A 19,861-nucleotide genomic window follows, 5' to 3' on the forward strand; every position below is an offset into this window, starting at 1 on the left:
CGAAACAATTTCTTAGGTCATACTATGGATAATCGAGTCATTTTCTACGGATAATCGAGTCTACGGATAATAGAATATGGCCTGTACTATGAAATGACAATCAAGAACTGAAATATGAGTCTAATCAAAGTTTAGTTTTCTTTTTATTCCCATCATTAGGCCGTTGACTAGACCACATTGGTGATTAAAAATCATGGACAAAGGTTAGAAAGCGATTGTTTTTCTGTTGGCCTAGTTTTAATACCAGGACGTGCGTAGCGCTTACATAAACCGTGGTGCAGGTAACACACAGCCTCTCGACGGTGGAATCGCTGACAAAAATCGATGAAATTCCCGCCCCAGTCCAGTACCACCAGCGGGGTGGAGGTAGGGTGCTCCCGAAAATCTCCGTACGTACAAATGCCACGTTGCCGCATAGGAAAAGTTTGCGTTATTTGCTGGTACCGTTGCGGGAATCTGGCCGCACATCACCGTCATCATCATCGCCACCAACTTTTTCTCATAAGCGTAGTCCGCCTGACTGTCCTGCATCGACCAGGGACTGACCCCGGGAACAGTGAAGCCCATCTACCGTTGCACGGACATCGTCTAACATTCTATCAGCCGAAGCCCCAGGAGCAGCCACGGCACGGCACAATATTCTGAGAAATCCCACTCGAGTAATCTGTCCTCAACAAACGACCCCATTCTACGCTGTCGAGTCCGCTTTGAAACTAAAACTCTACCTTTGCGGGAACCGAATCAGCTTGAAGTCTTCTTCTGTAGCCTTTTCCCCCTCCTCCCCCGCCACGGCACCACGCACCACCAACACAGCGTCCGTTATGATGGTGCGGCCATCCGGTTCAGAGTATATTTTTTCCCTATCACTTCGCCTCGAGTGTTGTGCGGACCGCGTGTCCCCTCTACCACCGCTACACCAGTCACGCGGCCGCCTCGTTGATGACGCACACGGCAGCGTAGGCAACAACAAGAAGAAGAAGGTGCACTCACACAAACAGCGCATCCCGTCGAGCGTTTCTTCGGATGTTCTACTACGGTGCTTTACTGGTACCCGGGGTATATAGCGTGATGAAATCCGCCCTCCATTTGGCTTTCGGTGTCAGCAGCCGCAAACAAAGAGGACGACGATGGCAGCTCAGAGCAAGTGTGGTTGGTGTCCTTAGCGAGTGTATCTTCTTCTACCTGAAGTCATCTAAAATAGTGAAGGGTCTTTCTTTTCCGTTTTTGTTTTTTTTGCAACTTGGGGTGTCCCAAAAGTAGGATGGTGCTCTGATAGGAGAGCGTGTTGTTTAGCAACATTTTTGGATCCGTAAATCACTAGAGTTTATTTCCCTTGGGAGATAATTTTGTTGACTAACCTGAAAATGCTGCACTTTTCCTACCTCATTTACACACGCACACACTTTCAAACAACCGCCCCCGGTTCGGTCGAGAAAGTATAGTTCCCCCGGCAAAAGTAGTTGGCTGAAGGTAAAATGTTCGTAGGAAAAAAAAGTAAACCATCTGTTGTTCCTCGCAGCATAGCACCAACCGGAGGCCAAACTCATGCATCCCTTCGTTTGCTTGCTTACCGCATCTTGGGTTCCTTTTGGAAAGCAGCAGCAGCAGCATCAGCAGCTGGAGCTTGATGTGAGCCAGCGTTTCTTCTCCTTTCTACTGTGGTATCCTCATTTGTGACAGGATGGCAAAGTACCCAACAAATAGCAGGCGGCCACTCGCCGTGGCGGCACAAGAGGGAACCGAGAAAGTCCATTCCACTCTATCACGCTTTGCAAGTGGCCTGAGCTTGGGTTCTCGTGTCCGTGTCCCTCTGGAAGTGCGTCTCCCTCGGTGCACAGCGCAACCTCACTACCACCACCACCAACACCACCGCCGCGACCGTTACCGGGACACGGACACGGGACAGCGAGGACGGATACGCCTCTATGTGTGTGTGTGTATGTGTGTAGTTTCGATGCGAGTGGGATTTCAAAGAAGCCCAAAGCACCGTTGATATTATGGCCATGGCCACAGCAGTAGGGTCGATTTTTTTTCGTTCCCTCAGTGCCGAGTGCCGTCGTCATCGTCTCCGGTCATGGCAAGCGAGCGGTGGTGGGCAGAAGGGCAGGCAGTGACGAGGGGTCGTCATCGTCATTATTGCGGCTACTGATGGGTTGAACGAGGCCAACGCTGCCTGTGGCCCGGTGTGATGCGGGGAAGACTGGTGTGACCATCGATCGGTTTCGGCCTGCTGGTCCCTTTTCGCTGGTTTAGGATTTTACTCCGACCGGACAAAATGGCGACCGGTGGTGCTGGGTCAGTAGCGCTGAATTATTAATGTCGCTAGTATTACATCACAATTTTGATGAATTCTTTCTCTGAGTCGATGCGATATTGAAGTCAACGAATAAATAAAACCGCAGGATCCATCCAACAGTAAATTTGATCCTATTAAACTGCTATTGAATAAAGCTCGGAGTTCAAATTTAGATCTGAGTCTTAAAATGTCCAGCAAAAGAAATAAAGTCAAAATGCTGTTGAACTTCATATAATTTTGGTGCCCTTTTAACACTGGAATCATTAGTCCATAACAGCTCACAAGTCTGCTCAGAAAACGTTAGCTAATTTCTAATGTTCGAGTGTCGAGTTCTCAGTGACGTTATAAAAGTTTAGGTGATTTTGATAAAAAGGACAAATGGCAAAGATGTATTTTGCATGACATGTTTTAAGGTAATTCAAAGTAAAAATATATTTTATTTCATCCGAAAATAATAAATTCGTTAGTTTAAAACTGATGGAGCCTCTAGAACTACGGTTTTCAACATTTTTACCGGGCGGCCTTTTTTTCAAATTTCTTGTTTTTTATGGTACCTCTGACTTTTTCTCTTTTTTGTTGCTGTAAATGTATTAGTAAAACTGTGAATTTGTTGCTAGAGTTTGGTGATAATATACTATGCTCAACCGGACAGTTGGACGAAATCCGAAAAATAATACAACTTGTGTTCACCTTAAAACTTCTGACAACGGAAGATGTCCCATTGGTGCAGAAGTGCTGGTTCTGATGCGAATCAGCGAGGTGGAAATTAATAACCTATAAGTTGTCGTTTTGTAATAATTGTGGTTTTTAGTACTATGTAGTGTAAAATTGTTATGTGCTAGTCGGATGTCTATCTGTGTATGTGTTCGTCTGCGAAATTGTGACAGTTGCATTCGATTCTATTCATGCGGAAATGTCGGATTGGATAAATAACATACAATTAATTTACCGACACACGTGAATCTTCCAATCCCGGTCAACATAGCATGATGAAATTCTAGACGAGTTAAAGTAGTTGGATTGCAAGTTTATAGTGTTTATCTATTCTACTGCATTAATATGTTTCTTTTGTACTTCCATTAGTTAGCTTTTCCATTACTCATGTATACCAAAACAGTATCGGTCAATTTATACACTTCTAATCAATCTCTTTGCATCTTTTTCTCTTTATTTGGCATGTGTATGTAGAGTTGGCATGATTCCTTTTATTACTATATCTCTATACTATACTTTTTCTATACTCATATAGATACAAACGTACAAACGCTCGCGGCTTTTGCGATAACACAAACCAACACATGCGCGATCATACAATTGCAATCATCTACACATACTTACGCCCGCGATTTCATCAACCATAAAACACCTCGGTAGATAAGTAAACACTGTAGCACATATAAACTTACAAACGCGGTCTCAAGCATCAACCCACCGGTCGCGCGATCTGAAACGCTCTCGTCCGGAAGTCTAACCTCAGTCCTAGCAGCCTAGACTCATGCCTTCAATTGGATCAATAAAAAAATGACACTCGACAACACGTTTCCTGACGACATGACCGGAAACTCTAGTGGTATAGGGTAACTCACTCCTTGTCAGAATGTGAATTGTGCACCGAAAAATAAATATCAGAATGACGGTCCGCTTGACCATCCAAGAACGCAGGCGAATGTGTGAATGGCCACCCGGTTACAAAATCGAGTTTCGTACAAGCGAAGTCACATGCAGGCGAGCACACGCGACAAACTTGTTAACATATGAACGCTTAAGCCCTTCGCGATCAACAACGCACACCTACGCCCGTGATCGCGCAAACATGATAACACCCCGGTAAGGGACCATCCATATACCACGTGGACAATTTGGGGGAAAGTAGGGGGTACAAAAAAGTCCACGCTTGTCCATGGAGAGGGGGGTGGGGGTGTAGAAATAGTCCACGTGGACATATGCTTATATTTTCATTAATGAGGTCGTAAAACAAATTGGTATCATTGGCATAAGTGTTTGATGTTTACCTTCAAAGAATTCCAAAACTGTGCAACACTTAAAGAGCTCCTAACAGCATACCCTGTGCATGCCACAAAATCAGTGGATACACCGAACAAAATGTTGCTTCCAGAAACACTTGATTCAATCTTGAATATCGTTTTCAACAAAATTTTTAGAATTATTATAAATTATGTTGTTGATTTTACATTAGCCATTTGAAGTTCATAGTTTACTTAAATTTTGTCACACAATAGAATTGCAAAAATGTCTTTTAGGCACACAATTTTTAGTGTTTGTAATTTTAACAAATGTCGAAGAAAACCTACAAAGTGTGAACTACCTTTTTCATTCGATTCTTCCGTTTAAGGGACCACTTCAATGGAAAAAATCTGTTGATTACTTTGCTTGCTTTGACAAGACATGTCATGCAAAAATCTAGCCTGTCATTTGAAAAAGTTATAATTGTTTATAACATATTACAACATGAGAGACTTGGTCATTGACTAACATTGAGCGAAAAAATAGGATTAGCCTCTGATTTGAGTAGGCCGTTGCTGACATTGGTTGAAGCATCATGTGGCTGATTTATTATGATTAGGGTGACCATATCAGGTTAGTGAAAGAGGACGATCGAAGAAGTAACCACCTCCCCCGGCGATTTTAGGTCTACCAGAATACCATACGAATTTTTGCTGCACCCCGGAAACGAAAATTTCAAGCTATTGTTAGATATATTTGAAATCCTCAATTGAACGGATGAAACGAAGTTTTTGGCACTAAATATACGTCCTTGAAGTAAAGCAGAAACATCAGCGGTCCCAAGTATCTTCCCTGGGTAATTCCTAGCGTAGAAGTGAATATGGTCCTGATGCTCCTGGAGAAAGGTAAGAGCCAGAGCTGCAAATCTTCAACAGTTTGTTTTGAACTGGAAGGAGGAAAAATTCTCAAATCATGCCCTACTATGTTCAATTCGCAGTTGTTCGTTTCCATTATTCATTCAAACAGCCGACCTGCTCAATCATTTTCCATTCATTTTCAATTTCATTGACCCTGTGAATATCTCTGTACTGGGGTATTGACTAGGTTTTTCAAGCAAAACTACTCTGAACATAGTTCTTACTGTCCATGTAAGCTTGAAAACGCAAAACATGACGACATTTAACCTAAACTGGACTCTACAGAGCAGATGATAGCTTTGGTTGGTGAATGAAAAAGCATCAATTTGAAATGAAGACGTACGATTCAGTTATGAAAATCCCGCCAACTTGAAAGTGAATGATTGAGGGAGGCTTTGAATTTGAATCGTGGTTGGGTTTGATTGAACTGAAAGTTGGCATTTGAAAATGAAAATTTGCACCACTGGTAAGAGCACAAGCCTGTTCCTGCCATCGAGCGGTTTTGTGTGGCCAAAAGGTACAGCAAGCGTTGAAGTGGCAAACGGAAGGTAAAGTTATGTTATCCTTCCGTTACTTGAGCCGGGAGGTTGGTTCGACCACCAAGGCGGTCATTGAGACAGTTTTATGGTGTGAAATTCGGCACGGACCAATCATGAAATGAAGCAGGAATGAATTAAAGTTTATTTTGTTTTTTCCATCTTTTTTTCGAGAGTTGTCCTACTGAAGCTGTAGAGCTTGGTTCTCGGAAGGGCTCTCCGTCAGAATCACATACTACAATTTGCAGACGAGACAGGCAATGTCCACGCCCACTAAAACACTGCATTAGGCCAATTGTAGCGGGCCGTGATTCTGAATGTGATATTCATTGTACAGTTCAGGTATGTGCGCGTTTATCATCGCGAAGGGCTCGAGCATTTGTACGTAAACGTGTTCGATCGCGTGTGCGTTTGTATGTCGCGTGTGCTAACGTGTATGTAACTTCGCGTGCATAAATTATATTTTATAACCGTGTGCCTTTCGCATATTCGCGTGTGTTCTAGAATGATCGCGCGTGGACCGTGAATCTGATACTTAATTTTTCATGTACGGTTCAGATTCCAGAAGAAAGTGGGTTCTTCCATATCATTAGAGTTCCCAGTCATATCGGCGTAGAACGTGTGGTCTAGTGGATATGAGCCTTATTTTTTTGATTGGTCCAACTGAATGTATGGACCTAAATAGCTAGAATGAAGGCTAAAGATTTCCGGACGTGTCCGATCCATGATCGCGCGCGTTTGCGGGTTCTAAAGTACTAAAATGTTCACATAATTACCGGAGTGTTATCGAGTTTGCGCGATCGCGGGCATAGGTGTACGTAGATGATCGCGAAGGGCTTAAGCGTTCGTATGTCGACGTGTTTATCGCTTGTGCTCGCGTGTGACTTCGCGTGTATAAATTCGATTTTGAAACCCTGCGGCCATTCATTTATTCGCGGACCGTCATTCTGATGCTTAGTTTTCGGTGCACGGATCACATTCTGACAGGGAGTGAGCTACCCCGTATCACTAGAGTTCCCGGTCATGTCGCCATGGAACGTGTTGTCTAGTGGATATGGGAGTTATTTTTCAATTTTATTATTTTTTTATTAATTAGCAAGGACCTAGATTGTTGGTACCTAGGATAGAGACTTCCGGACGATCCCGATTCATGATGGCGCGAACGCGGGAGTTTATAGATTGACGCTTGAGATCGCGTTGGTAAGTTTATGAGTGCTGAGACGTTCACCTTATCACCGGGGTATAATCATGTTTGCGAGTTCGTGGGCGTAGGTTGCTTGGAAGATTGCGAAGGGCCCTAACGTTTGTACGCTGACGTGATTTTGTATTTACGTGTGTTCTTGAATGGTCGCGCGAACCGTGAGTCAGATATTAAATTTTCGGTGCGCGGTTAGAATTCTGGCAGAGAGTGGGATCCCTTATATCGATAGGTCCCGGTCATGTCGCCATGAGACGTGTTGTCTAATAGGTATGAGCGTATTTTCTTAATTGGTCCAGCTGAAGGCATGGACCTAGGCTTCTAGGATCAAGGATAGACTTCCGGACGTGACCGATTCGTAATCGCGCACACGAGGGCATTTTTGTAGGTTCCCGCTTGAGACCGCGTTTGAGAATGTGTGAGTGTTAAGACGTTCACTATCACCATCTTTGCTGACCCAGCTGAAGGCGGGTTTAGAATAGCAGTATTAGTATTAGTATTAGTACAAGCACAAACTAATGGCTGAACTTTGGTTTGGGAAGGTGCAAATAGAAAACAGAATGCAACAAAAAAACCGGCCAATTAGCCTGCTCTCCTCGATGCACCACTATCGAGGCGTATTGCTACCAATATCTAACAGTAACTTTCTGTTAGTGGGCAATGTGGTAAGTTACAATAACGTTAAATATAATATGAATGGCTATTTCGCTAGTTGACGCTGTAAATGAAGATTTACGGACAAACTAGGGTCACTCCTTCCAAGACTCGTCATAGCCGATTATAAGTCAGTTTGATATCTTCTAACTCTTGTGCAATTGATGCTGATGGAGCACAAATTGAGCTCCAGTATAAAAGGAAACAGAAATCTTCTATAACTTTGGTTCAAGAACGATCTGGAAGAAAGTGGTGTTCGATGCGACTCTCTGTTCCGACAGTATAACGCATCAATTGGTCAACTGGCTCGTGTCCAACGAGCTATTCTAGCAAAAGAAAAGCCTGAAGGCTACGCACGAAACCGCCAACAAATTGGAACAGGGTTGTTACGAAAGATGACAAAATAAAAACGCGCCAAATCCGCGCGAGATTTAACGCGGTTTTCAAACCAAATAAATGTTGCCTATACATTTTCAAAACATTCAATAGTTTTTATTTGAAAATTCTACGAAATTTCTCATGTACTGTCTATCTATATATTTTTTTAATAAGCGAAGGAAAAAGTGCCTTAAAATATTCCTAGCTTGCGGAGCTATTTTGAACAATTATAACCTAAAATTTTCGACAAAATTCTGTCGCTATTGAAAATTCTGGTTGCTTTCTTCTGACCGCACAATCTGATCGTTCATCCACATGCTTCACATTTGACTGGCAAACGATGAATTAAGCACTAGTACAAAAATGCATGCGAAACTAACATAATTTTCCAATATTCGATTAGATCTCTTAGGCGCACTATATTGACAGCTCTGCCTGAAATAGACTTTCAGATTTCGGGGTTTCCCTGTCGTTTTCGAAAGGTTTCGCGTTATCTGTTGTAAAAAAAATTCATACAGTATTGGTAACGATTTTTCGAACTGAATAGTTCGAATATAATGTAATTCCGTTCAGTAACATGAAAGTTACTAACGGTCAAAAACTTCCCCGCTTATTTCTTTCGAAACTTTTAAAAGAGGCCACTATTTTGAAAGGTAAGTCGTAATCACGACAAAAGAATATGAAAAACTTGGATCAGATTCCCCAAAAGTTACTAGTAATTATTGCATTCTTCTTAATAAATGCATGGTTTTTGTGAACACAGTTGACTACAGCTTCTTCAATTGCGCAGGAATCCATACACTTAGACCACGTTTTCAACCTTAACCAACTTCCGTGTATAAGTTGTTTAGAGGATGTGAATACCTGTAACTCTTGTTGTTGTGTTCCGATCTTAATGAAATGTTGAATTTTCTTTAAAAGTATGTACATAGCGATTACAGTTGAACGTCATTCGGATATAGTTCGGCTAAAAAAATCTAATCGCTGTACTCTGCGGCGAATCAGTCTTCGAGAAGGTTACAAATATTTTTGAGCAAGTAAATAACGCATCCAAATCCTCGAGCAACAAACGGTGGCCTGAATTCAGGTCCGTATGCCGTTTGATCAGGTACTGATGGAACTCGATGGATGTGTTTTGAGTGATGATTAAAGCTATGCAAAAGCCGATTTCCACATTTCATTCCATGACTCATATCTATCGTGGATAAGACCGCGAAAAATTATGGTTTTGCAAGAGAACTGTTCCTGTGACAAGAAAACTAGAATTTTCGTGGCGGATAACACTACGTTTTCGGAAGTAAAGGAAGTTCCTCAACAAACGATTGTTACCATCCATTAAGCCGCATAATGGACCGTTACGTTTTGGACACTCAGCTGTCAGCTGTAGTTACAACAAGGATGTGCTACAATGACACTACAGTAGAGTCCAGTTAATCCCAAAAAGCAGAACCAATAAATTTCCTCCAGCTCCGTCTAATAGCGAAGTATTGAGCGATAATGAAGCGGGATTTGAAGATTAGGAGCACAATTTCTAGCGATATTGGTCGGATGAAGAATTGGAGGAATCAGCAGGCCAAGGCCGTGACAGAACAAGGTCATCAACAAAAAAGTGCGTGGATTTCGTCGAAATAACGATGAATGATTAGCTTCAGTTGTTTTCGCCAAAGAAAAATTTAAAAAAAATGAAAATTGAAGCCTTCTGGCCACAGCTGCAGGTTCCCTGCCAGATCAACAACTTACCAGCATAAACAAATGTATATTTCTTGATAACATCACAGCAAACCGTGGCAATAAAAAACTTCTGTCTCGGAAGCTGTCAGAAATCCAATTTGACACGCTTCAACGGCTACAAAGATGTATCTGTTTGATTTGGTGGTGATTTGATCAGGCATACGGCTTTCGGACTCGCATTTTAGCCGTACTGTTATACGATCCGACTGTGAAATCCTTTCGAATGCGCATATTTCGAACTGTACAGCACAGAGTTTGTTCATCACAACCACGTTCAACGCCTTGATTACACCTTCTAGGAAACATACGTTACTTGTTTCAGAGCTGCACAGACGGTTGTTTTGGATATTTTCAAATCCTTTGCGAAAACAGATCGAAATGGTGAGTTAAGCGTAAGCAATTAAGCAGGTTATGTGTGATCTCGCCTTAGAGGCAAGCTACGATTGCTATCACCAATACGATAAACATGTATTCTTTCTGGGACGTCATAATAGCCCAGGATAGTGTATTTGTCGGTTTATACATTGGGCCGGAGTCCCTAGGGTTGCGGGTTCGAATCCTGCTTCTGGGGTGATTTTTTCCACACAATTGCTTTCGTTTAACTCGCCATTTCGGTTCGTTTTCCACGTTGGATGCTAACAAAAATATTTTAAATAAGATGTTGTCACTTACGCCAAAGCCTAAAAAAATATTGTTTCTTTAATTCCTTGCAATTCTCGTACGCGACCATGTCGTGATTCATTACTTTTGGGCAGAAAAAATTCGCTTCTATTGCCATCGCGTAGTAATTCGAGAAAACACCAAATTGCACAGAATTTCAAGATAAAAACTTTGTGAACGGATTCCTGTTAAAAACGTTTTTAACTGATCACTTCACCGGTCAAAAAACGGTGGATCGATTCAACATGTGCAGAGTTTTATGTAGAATCCAAATGAGAAGAAAACGCAGAACATTGGATGCATCAATATATTGCAATTAATGTTTCAACATTTTTAAAATAATTTTAATTTCAATAATCATAACTGGAACCTTGTTCATATTATTCGTAATCACTCTAAATAGCTACAAGGCGGCATAACGGAGTACCGTATTAATGTTTATAACCATAACTCGTTTCTTTGAGATTAGTGAAAAAATCACCCCAGAGGTAGGATTCGAACCTGCAACCCTTGGGACTCTGGCCCAATGCACCAATCTTTATCCTATCCCTGGAATATGATGACGTCCCAGAAAGAACACATGATTATCGCATTGGCGACGGTGATCGTACCCAGCTTCTAAAGCGAGATCACACACAACCCCCGCTACCAGCCAACACATTTATTTTATTTCCCTGCCAATACCAAGGGCCGGGTTTTTATTATCGTCCAGTGTCTAATTTTAGCTCATTATTACCCATAGATGACAGAACTAAACTGCTCATGATCGCAAATCAGTCCCATAAAGGAAATCCGATAGAAAGCGGGACAAATATACAATCATGGGCAGTAACCGAATCTTTCTTGACAATTTTCAATAACTACGCAGTCCTAGTATCCTAACTACGTCAAAAGCGTCTTATAAAAATATGTTGAACATTTTATTCAGATGTATTTTGCAACCAAATAAGTAAATGGAACGGATACACGTAAAATTGTTTTATTCTATTCAATAGTTAAAATCAATATTGTTCTACACAGTATGATTCATGTCATTAGTGAGGTATATGATTCTCGAATCAAATCAGTACGTTGAACAAATTGAAGAACAACTATGTTTGTTTAAGCTTATTCTGCATTTAGGAAGATGGTGTCATTATTTCTATGCGTGTTGTAATTAGCTTCTTTTGCCGATCACCATCGTGAAAATTTCTTTCCAAAATCATGAATAAATATATTTTCATAACCATTGTATCAGTGTTAAAAATTTAGTTTTGTTGAGTAAGAATAACGTCATCTGACAGCTTATTTTCAGAATATCATCGATTTATTCTTTCCCTTGGTGACATTCACCATTATCGGTTTTAGCTCGCAGAAAAAATAAAGCAACCTTCCAAAGAATCAGGAATTTGATATACAGTGGGTCGAAAAATTACCTGTTCAAGTTCACTAGCACCTCCTAGTGGAAGAATCTCATACTTTTCGATATACCACCTCGAAGGTTTTGATCTCGTGAGCAACTTTGCCGAATGCACTGACTCGCTAAAAAATCAGGAACTTGAGATACATTAGGTTGAACAACTGAGATGCTCACTAGGGCTACCTAACGGCAGTTTTCTGGAGCAGCCATTGTGCCATCTCATAGGTTTTGATTTGCTTTGCAACTTCCTCGAAGATACTAGCTTTCAAAAAAATCTAGATCTTGAGATACACTAAGCTGAAAAAATAACATGCTCACTGACGCCACCTAGCGGCAGAATTTTATTTCAAGCTATTTTATCTTGCATAGTGTAGCTCTCGTTCTTCTGAACAAGTTTGCCGAAGGAAGTGACCTTCTACATGATCGAGATCACGAGATATTGTAGAACAGAATATTGTTTGGTCGAACTTCCCATATCGCGCCTTCTATTGGTTTGGTTCTAACAAACAATTTCAGGTTGTATTGTTGCATTTTAGGTATAAGAGTGCACAAAAATGATTGTATCTTGTCCAAAACATGTTATCTGAGGAATACGTAAAGATTTGGCATTTATAAATGCCTTTGCAACAAAATGATAAAATGTAAATGAAAAATCTCAAAGTGTTGTGCAAGGTACAACAGCGCGAGTGCTCGAGGGTTAAACATAGTTTTCTAAGCAGCAGTTGTATGGATTTAAACTGCCCATAATCGCAAATCAGTCCCATGTACATAGGGAATCGCATAGAACATTGGACTGACTTGCGATTATGGGCAGTATAATAAACCACGTAGCCAGTCTAACCTCTCATCTTTCACAGAGCAGAAGTTTAGAATCGCTTTGCAATAACTATCAGTAAAGCAAACAATCAATTGTACCTACCCTTTTTGACCGGCGAAACTCTACATACATCAAAATTTGGCTCAACAATCCATAATACGAAAATGTTAGCAATGTTAATTTACACAATTACATTGTCAATTTGACAATTTTGAGCTGAAATGAACCTATCAAATGAAGTAGAGGCAAAGTGCTGAACTATCAGCATCTTGGATTGCTTAAAATTTCAACTGATTGAAATTCAGTAAAAAATTGTTATACATAGTATCGTGCTCACGACTAGGCATTGTAATAAGTAAGCCACAAAAAATAAAAGTGCCCGTACTAAACGAGAACGCAACATCGATGTACTTTAAGCAAAGTAGCATTAGACATGCAGTCCACGAGTTGTTATTAACAGTTATTAAAAGTAAAAATAGAGTTTAATCTTGAGCAAATGACCTACATTCAGCTCCATCACGTCCGTAATTGCGTACTGATAACGTTTAGCCCTAAACAAAATCAAAGCACGTTTACGCGTCCAAGCACCGCACACTATCAGACCACAATAAGATTTATGTCGTAATACAGAGAATTGGAATCCGTTACGAGGGACCTTGCGAAAACCTTTTCCTGTGATTCCCAATGACGTTCGGGTAACCAAACCTATTTCTTCCAATTTGGCTCATGAAGTGGGGAAAAACCAACCATAATCAATTAACACTGTGCACATATCCCAATTAGATCACTACGTGCTAGTTCTATACTGCCGCTATACCCATAACTGTCCCATGTAATATGGGTTCCCTATACACATTGAAAAATTAAGTGTAGAGCGGCAGTATAACCAGACGTCACGTGACGGAAAGTCATGCCCCAAAATCGCCAAGAAGAACCAATCTAGTACAATCAACATCAACAAACAGTCTTCAACGTGCACTGCTAAAACACAATCTAAAGACCATTCAAAAACTGATGCATTTTGAGTCTCAAAATCAAGCAGCACCAACAACGCAGTAAGAACGATTGCACCTAGTACCTCCGAACCAAAAGACTGTACCACTAAGAAACGACGATTGTACCTAGTGCCTCCAAACCAAAAGACAGTACCACTAATAAAGCAAACGCGGATAAAGAAATATATAAATTGGCGAGCCGTTAAAATAAGAAAAAACAAATACATCCGATCGTGAGCAGCAAGAAAGCTATACTGATAATGACGTGGACATGTGCGAGATGCAATGAAATGAATCGTCGCATGTTGCAGTAGACATCACTGAAAATAGCTAGCCACCTAGAAGGAAGAATTGAGCTCGCAGTAGCGCACAGCGTCTACCGGATTCAACGGGCGGAAATATATTTTGGTTGGTTCCCTTGGTTTATCTACATATTGTGCAAGTATGAAAGACACGCGGCTCAGTCAAGCTAACACGCCAAAAAACTAATAGAAAAACAATAATTTCCACAAGTGCATATTGCTTGCCAAATCATCTTCGACATGAATTTCGACAGCTGACTCGGCAAACGCCTAAAATCCGCTTTGAAGTAGCCCTCACTATAACGACGCAGCATCGTCGCTCGTCTCGTTTTGGGAAGTTCTGTGCCTTGTACTTTTCAATCTGGATCGTTTCTTGGCCCTCCAGACGCAACTTTGCATTATTTTGGGCAAATTGCGCGTTGAAATATTCGGATTCCACTTGAAATGAACAATCAGTACTCTGTCGGTTTTTTACGTGTTGTTCCCGGTTTACGTCCAGCTCTCGACTTGTGGTATACCGCCATCCGTTCCTGGAAATTTTGGAGAATGGTTTGCTGATCTTATACCAGTTTAACTGAACTCTCACTGATAGTTACAAAACTTAGCGGATGTAAACAATACACGTTAAAAAGATACTCCACAAAATTTGGTTCATTCCGGTCAAGCATGAAAGAAAATGTTGCAGTCGTCTGAGTCTTCAAATGGTATCTCCAGTCCAGCTATTTACGAGTCTTAATGGATGCCGGTATCCTCCTATTTCTAGTGCATCAATAGCCAATATTTAGATAACAGTGCTTGACGCCGCTGGCCCAGTATAAGGAATTCATACTTCTAATGCTTTGGGCATTTGGGACGTTGCTGTCAAGCAACTATTTTCAAAAAATTGCTTCATGGGCCGAAATTTCAAGAGTCCACTTAGATAAACTGTGTTGTAATTGCAAGTATCATTGCTGAAAATAAGATGCTTACAAAGACGTGCCGTGTATACGTGCCAACATACGAAGTTTAAATCAATGACGTAATCAGCGATTCCAGTGAACTGGTATAGGTTGACGTTCGCAGACTTCTTTTTGCCAAATTATGTATTCTTCGACAAGGTTCATCTATCTGTACGGTTCTTTGTACCACAATTCGACCACACAGCTCCCCATTGTAGCAATAATGCCCTGTGTGATTAATACAGGAAGAAATCATGGGAATCATTCTTGCAGTGGAAATGTTGAAAAGTGTCTCTACTGTGAAGAGAGTTTACACGAACTGTTGTCATGTCCCGCGTATAAGCAACACGAGGAGAAATTCTATCAATCTCTAAAGGGACGCTCTAAGCACTCTTTTACAGAAATGCAAAAAAGAGATATCTCACCGACCATATGAAGTTTCTATATTCTCTTGGATCTGAGCCAGGTAGTATGTGACTTTGATGATCCCCAAGAGGGGTCATTTTTTACTTCCTCATTTGAGATTCACTTTAAAGACGGCGTTGCAGAATATAACAGATCGAAGCGCAACCATACAGCGGATGCAAATCGCTCATGGCTGCTAAGTAAAATGTTTATAAGTGATTCAATCTTTGTTTAAACAAAAATGTACACAAGTTTCTTGATCAGATATTTACTTAAACTTAAAATGATCCATTGGTTCGATATTCAAATTAAAATAAACTTTTATGCAGAATGTGAGCACAACAATAACAATACTCACCGGTAAAATTCACCGCATCCTCTCCATCCGAAGCCTCCCTCGATTGTTGCTGCAGCATCAGCTGCTGCTGCTGCTGTTGCTGATGCTGCTGCAACTGCTGCCTATCTTGCTGGTTTCTATTATGGTCGACATCGCCGCTATCATCCTCCTCGACAAACAGTTTCCCCACCGTATCCGAATCGCGCACATTAAAATCGTAGTTCGGTCTCAAACCGGCCTTCTTCAGTGTATCCACGTAGCGTGAAATCGTTCGCAAACTGGGCAGCTGCAACTCTCCATCCTTGATCAGCGACTGGTACCCGTGCACCCCGATGGCGGCCTTTAGCTTGACTGCTGCCTTAACATTTGGTTCCTTCCACTTCTTCCGCACATCGTCATCCCCGGTCACCGGCTGAGCCGGTGTACTTTCGCCGCTTTCACTACCGGTCCCTTCCGGTACGCTACTTCCGGTTACCACCTGCAGCTTATCCGACAGCCGTTTCAACCTTTTCTTTGCCGCATAGTAGTCTTTCTTTACCGTCCCGTATCTAAGCTTGGTGTTTTCCAGTACCTTTTTATACTCGATCAACGTGGTTAGCAAACGACAATTTTCCTCCCTCAGCATGGCCACCTCGTTGCTCTGGTTGAACGATGGCATTGGTCCATTTTGTAGGCGTACATCAGATTGACCGGGTAAACTCATCTCCTGATCCGACCCATCTTCCACTGCCGAATGAGACATTATTATTCACACACGAAAAACACTATCGCTCGCCACCCGAAATCCGAATCACCCTCGTCGTCGACGAAATCACAAATGAACCGCTGTCCGTATAGGCGATATTGGCCAACCGTGGCAGCCACGGCGCGACGCAGAAAACAAGCTCGAAACCGGAGGGCACAGCGCTCTCGCTGCGCAGCAGGCCACTGTTGTAGTAGGTACGTAAAACTCACGGCAAGCGCTGGTCGTAACGAAGCAACCGTATTCTGCCTGCCACTGACACCCGTTGACTACCGCCGCAGATGATGATGATGATGATGATGACGGAAGCCAAGGCCTGCTCCGCTCCCACCCGACACGCTTGCTCTGGTGCGGTTCGATCCCTTGTGTGCGCTACAGAAGAACTTGCCGTGGCAGGCCGTTCGACGGGGACGGTAGACTGGTGGTGTTGGTAGCGTGTGCGGCTGTATGGGAGAAGCAAAAAAAACGCGATTCCTGCTTTGTTGCTCTCGTCGCCCGAACGGATCTCGTTCACATTTTTTGCCTTGTTCAGAACCACGACCACGTAATAGGGCACCTTCTTTTTCCGACGACAAAATCTGCTAAAACTGCAGCACTTTCGAAATCCAATCTGCTGATAAGCAACTTGTAAACAAAACAGTGATTGTTATCACACTCTTGCACGTTTTCTTCCTGTACTTTTCAAATCACGCGCGTTTAAAATCGAAAAAACAACCACCTTCCAAAAGTGGGGGAGGGGTCGCGACAAATCAATTTTCCGCTATGTTCACAAATTTCGCTAGGAGCACAGCGGCCTTCAAGCTGGAAAGCAACGTCACGCAAGATTTACCGGAAAAATAAACAAATTTGCAGCTTTTTGTATTTTTTTTCCTATTCAATTCACTATTCTTTTCGCGAAAAGACACGAATCCCGACCGTCACGTTTGACAACTACGGAAAGAATGATCGGCCGAAAGAAAAACGACAGAGTCCGCATACTGCATATATCAGACTCGCTTGCACTTGAACAGAATGAAAGAGAGCAAAAGAGGTGCGCTGAATTCATTGACAAGTACCGAGTGAAAATTACGAGCAAAACAAAGCGATCAGAAAAATGTTTATCGCCGTTACTCGATATGTTTGTTTGGTGCGTTACCATATGCACAGCAAAAAAAATGTGATGTTGACCGATGCGATATCTAATTATGTGCATTAAATTTAGCCAGTATTGGATTGTTTTAGGTGCTTCTATATCGCAACCATTGAATATCGCACAAATACCACCCAGTTAAACCCACAGTTTATAGAGTACAGTTACACAAAGAGTAAAGTCAAAAAAGTCTACCTATCGCGCACAATTGGAATCAATCTTTGATACCTCTGTAGCAAAGCTGGATCCAGGGGCAAGCACAAAATCTTCAATACGACGCAGTGCCAAAAATCTTACATAATTAGTTATTTAAGTACCATTAAGAACCATAAACTACATTAAGAACGGCAAAAATTTAAAAAAGTGCGCGGCAAATTCGTTATACTTTAATTACTGAAACGGTTTTGAGAACAGCGCCTTCATACTTTAAATATGCAAAAAAAATAATTGCCGTCAAGCTGTACTTTAAATACTTCAAGTACGTACACATCGACATTGATTACATTAGGTACCTTATAAAGTACAATAGGGATCTTTAGGGGTGTGCGGGTCAAGGCATATTCTGATGCAGATTAGTACCGTGAGTTAATATCTCAGTCCTTTTTCAATTTTTTGGCCCGAAACTATTGAAAAAACATGTTTTAGTTTGTTTCCTTTTAGGACAATAACACATCCAAACCCATGCGACTTGCACGACCCTATAGGTTGCCTTATCAGATCTACCATAGTTTGCAGATGAAACTTGGGATGGCAGGTTGCTAGCGGATTGACAATGTACCAGATCATCAAGATGGGAGAAAGGTGGGAACATGTGACACTTTTGAGTGTATTAGTTTAATACTTGCAAAATTAAGCATGGCGGCCGGGGCCCTTGAAGTGAACGAACGAGCATCCTGATTCTTTGGCGCACGATGAAAAGTGAGAAAAGGCCGAGCTTCCCTCGGATCTGCCTATTAGAACACTTAGGGACACTTTTTACTTCGAAAAAAATCGATTAAATAAACCATGACCGAACCGAAAGAAAACTTATGGCAACAGAAAGGCCCACGTCATTTGTTTGTGCTTTTCTTCTTCATATCCTCTTGTTTTTTCGGCTTCATCAAAGAAAAATGACAACCGCACTCACACACAGAAAAAAATGTGCACACCTGTAACCGTCTTGCCAGATCATGCTGTGTGGGGTGCTGTCCCGGTTAACAATGAGGCGAACGAGACATTTGCAGATACATCATTTAGTAGGACAACTGTCAGTTTGCTGGTTGAATTTAATTTGGTTTTTTTTTTAAATTTAAAAATCTTAAAAGAATAATTAAGGTTTAAGAATGATATGAGTGTACTCGTAAGGACACCCGCTATCAATACATATGAAAAACTGGCACAATTTTTCCAAATTAAAGATCCCTATAGAAGTATTTTTAAACATTTTCATTACTTACTTTAATTGATGATGCTAATGCTGTAATGATCCCACCATCAGTGCAAAGGCTACGCGAATGGTTCTGTAGTTGCTTTTAACCCATTATAACCCAGGGGTTTCAAAAAAGTGAGCCAAATGCAGTGATATCTTCAATTCCACCAAAAAATGTATCAAAGATTATGGGAAAAACAAAATCATCGCTTAAAATGGTTTTGAGAATGAAAATATCTCGTGCAAAAAATTTCGTACGCTTAAATAAAAACAACAAATTTAAGGTTGTTTGACATATTTCTTCGGATTTTCTGATAGACAACAATTCCTTTACATCTGTAGGAACGTTTTGTCACATAATGGAATTATTAGCACGAATTCCAACAATAAAATTCAATTAAATGTATTGCTTATTTTTCAGCCGTCATTTGCCCCAACTAAACACGGTTCAAAAATGTAAACAAATTATAAAAAATGGCAGTTGTCTTGTTTCACAATGAAATATGAGGTGTAATGATCCCATTAGTGCAATAATAAAGCAGTTAGATGCCAAAATTATGCAGTAAATACGCGTTAAACGATGGATAGTTTTGCGTATGAAATTTCATACGCTAGGATATAGGATAGGTTAATAGCAAAGCGCAATGCTGCTAGCAAACGACGTTCAATTTATCGCTGTATGAAGGGCCAACAATGGTTGCATTCATAAGCAGAAGTTCTTATTCCCACTCCACAGAGACTTTTTTACTTCTTTTAGAATTAAGCCGAAGATCTATGTGATGGTGCATTATGTGGAAGACTGCATTCAGTGGCAAGCACTGCTCGGCACGTTTGTCGGCTGGTGTTAACAGAATAATCTAGTCGACAACATCGCCAAGTATACTGTAATGAGCTTTAATCGTTACAAGGATAAAATTTGGCTACCAATGATGCTCTTGTGAGTAAGGTAAGTCAAATGGCGGACCTTGGTTTCTACTAGATCCAAAACTTTGTTTCTACTCTCACTATAGAACTTGCATTACCTAGCAGTAGGTAATCTGAAATCGGTGTATCC

General features: G+C 41.3%; 1 protein-coding gene across 1 annotated transcript in view; it reads right to left on the reverse strand.

The window, feature by feature from the left end:
- Positions 1–17,195, reverse strand: part of LOC131685204 (uncharacterized) — a 55,710-nt gene extending 38,515 nt beyond the window's left edge. Inside the window, exon 1 of the mRNA XM_058968764.1 lies at positions 15,550–17,195. Coding sequence (XP_058824747.1) covers positions 15,550–16,270 — 721 coding nt within the window. The 5' untranslated portion in view covers positions 16,271–17,195. The remainder of the gene's footprint in view (positions 1–15,549) is intronic.
- Between the last annotated feature and the right edge of the window lie 2,666 nt (positions 17,196–19,861).

Source organism: Topomyia yanbarensis, chromosome 2, assembly GCF_030247195.1.
Source record: "Topomyia yanbarensis strain Yona2022 chromosome 2, ASM3024719v1, whole genome shotgun sequence".
Lineage (NCBI taxonomy): Eukaryota > Metazoa > Arthropoda > Insecta > Diptera > Culicidae > Topomyia > Topomyia yanbarensis.